The sequence below is a fragment of the Galeopterus variegatus genome, unplaced genomic scaffold (genome assembly GCF_000696425.1).
Source record: "Galeopterus variegatus unplaced genomic scaffold, G_variegatus-3.0.2 Scaffold2432, whole genome shotgun sequence".
Classification (NCBI taxonomy): domain Eukaryota; kingdom Metazoa; phylum Chordata; class Mammalia; order Dermoptera; family Cynocephalidae; genus Galeopterus; species Galeopterus variegatus.
In genome coordinates this window covers 241,874-244,031 of record NW_007728543.1, presented here as the reverse complement: position 1 = coordinate 244,031, position 2,158 = coordinate 241,874, and the positions used below count along the sequence as shown (strand labels likewise).

The following is a 2,158-nucleotide window of genomic DNA, read 5'->3' as shown; positions in this document are numbered from 1 at the left end:
AGACCCCCGAGGGTCCCCCCGCCGGGCCTCTGCCGCTGGGGTGGGAGCGGCGAGGCGCACAGGGGCGGCCTCCGTGTCTTACAAGGTTCCCCTCTAAGCTACCTGGGAAAATCCCCGGCCAGCGGACCGGCTGAAAGGGGGGGTTAAACGGTGTCCCTTGCGGCGCGGCCGGCAATTTGTCACGCGGTTAAAGTGATCGCATTCATTGGGCTCCATTCGAAAGAAATTGCTAATTCTAAATTCATTAGCCCTGGAAGAATGCTGTAGCAGTAAATTGTCGCTCAATGCGGAGGGGACTTGTTTAAAAGGGGCCGAGGAATTCCCCTTACAAAAAGGGGGGATTAGATGGTTGACATAGCGTGAATGGAAGTGGAATTAGTCTTCACGGTAAATTAAGAGAGGAACAGAAATCGTGGAGGGGAAGAGCGGGCGACGCGCAGGGATGCCAGCGCCGGGGAGAGAGATTGTTTGCGGGGTGATGAATGGGGGATAAGAACTTGAGACATCTTAAAGAAAAGAAACTTTCCTGGCCCCGTCCTTCTGTCCCCCGCTCTCTCCGCCGCCTTTTCTCGCGGCCGCCCGCCCCCCGCCCCTCCCCAGCCCCCTCCGCCTTTTAAAGTTCCTGGTTTAAGTGGGAACTTTCGCGGGTCAAGCCCAAGTTAACTAAATGAATTTAAAACCCCTTCTTTTTGAGTCAACTGCTATTACACGCCTAGTAAGGCTTTCAGTGCCGGGAACCCGCCGGCTCCGAGCGGGGAGAGGACAGCAGGGGAGGGCTGGGGTCCCGCCCCGGGGACACTGAGGCTCACGGAGCGTCGGGAGCGCCCGGGTTGGCTGGAGCAGGCGCGGGGTCCGGGGAATTGGGGGTCGCCGGGGAGAGGAGACCGGGGGGCTCCGACGGCGCGACTCACCGCCAGAGAAGGACTGCGCCAGGACCTCGGCGGTGAAGGCCGTCTTGGGGCTCGCGTGGTGGCCCTTGTCCTCGAAGAGCTGCTCGCCCAGCACGTTGCGCCAGCGGCCGTACAGGAAGCTGTGCAGGATGTCGGAGGTGATGACCTCGGCCAGCGCCAGCCCCGGCGCCTTCAGCCCGGTCTTGAGCACCAGGGCCTCAGCCGGGAGCACGGAGCCCATCATGGGCGGCCCAGGGCTCGCCGGCACCGGCACCGGCACCGGGGGACGGCCGGCCGGGCAAGACGCGGGGAGGTGGGGAGGTGGACAGGCGACAAGGGACAGAGGAGCGAGAGAGAGGGCTGCGACGGACGACAGGGAAGAGAGCAGGGGAGCACGAGGAGGAGGACCGGGAGGGAGTGGGCGGAGAGGGAGGGGCTGGGAGGAAAGCGAGCCGGGGGGAGACGGGCGGAGACGGCAGAGGCGGCGCGGAGGGTGGAGAGACGCGGCGGCGGGGTGCGGGGTGCGGGGTGCGGGGCGGCGAGTGGCCGCAGAGGAACCGCGGCGAGGGCCTCTCGGACGCGCGCTCGCCTCGCACTCCCGGCCGGGACCGTCTTCCTCTTGGCAAAATCTCAGCGCCTTTATAGGAGCCGCAGTGACCCTCCTAATTGGTTATTAATGACCCCCTGACGTCGGAGGACAGACTTGTTGGACCCGGCCCGGCGCGAGGAGCCTTCGTCCCCAGAGCAGGAGGGGCGGGGGCGCGGACCGCTCCGAACAGTCCCCTCCGCTGCGCCCGCCCTCCCCGGCCCTTCCTCCCCACCCCCTTCCTCCTCCTCTCCCCGTGGGAAGCGCCGGCAGGGAGAGGAGGGGGCAGGCCAGGCTCGCCCGGGCTCCGGGGACTGGACTGGGCAGTAGGGGACGCCTGGCCTCGGCCCCGCGGGCCCCGGGCTCACCTCCTGTCCCAGGCCGGATCCGCGTTCACCTCCGGGTCCGGCATCACCTCCTCGCTGCTATCCAGCCCCTCCCCGGCCGGCACCGCTTTCCCTTCCTTCCTCCGCCTTGCACGTCCTGGGTCCCCACGCCCCAAGCCGCTTGGTCCCCCCCGGGCCCGCAGGCCAGCTCGGGCCGCGATGGTCCTGCGCAGGCAGCGCTGCCCAAGCCGGCGGTTCGCTTCAAACGGGCCGCGCCCGCCGCCCTGCTAGCTGCGCGCAGCCGGCTGGGAAACTCAGCCCCGGACGCAAGGGGCTGCCGGGGAGGGGCGGCGGCC

The 2,158-nt window shown here is 67.6% G+C and overlaps 1 protein-coding gene across 1 annotated transcript in view; it reads right to left on the bottom strand.

The window, feature by feature from the left end:
* Positions 1-1,134, bottom strand: part of PRDM12 (PR domain containing 12) — a 20,580-nt gene extending 19,446 nt beyond the window's left edge. Inside the window, exon 1 of the mRNA XM_008581686.1 lies at positions 709-1,134. Coding sequence (XP_008579908.1) covers positions 709-1,134 — 426 coding nt within the window. The remainder of the gene's footprint in view (positions 1-708) is intronic.
* Positions 1,135-2,158: the final 1,024 nt, after the last annotated feature.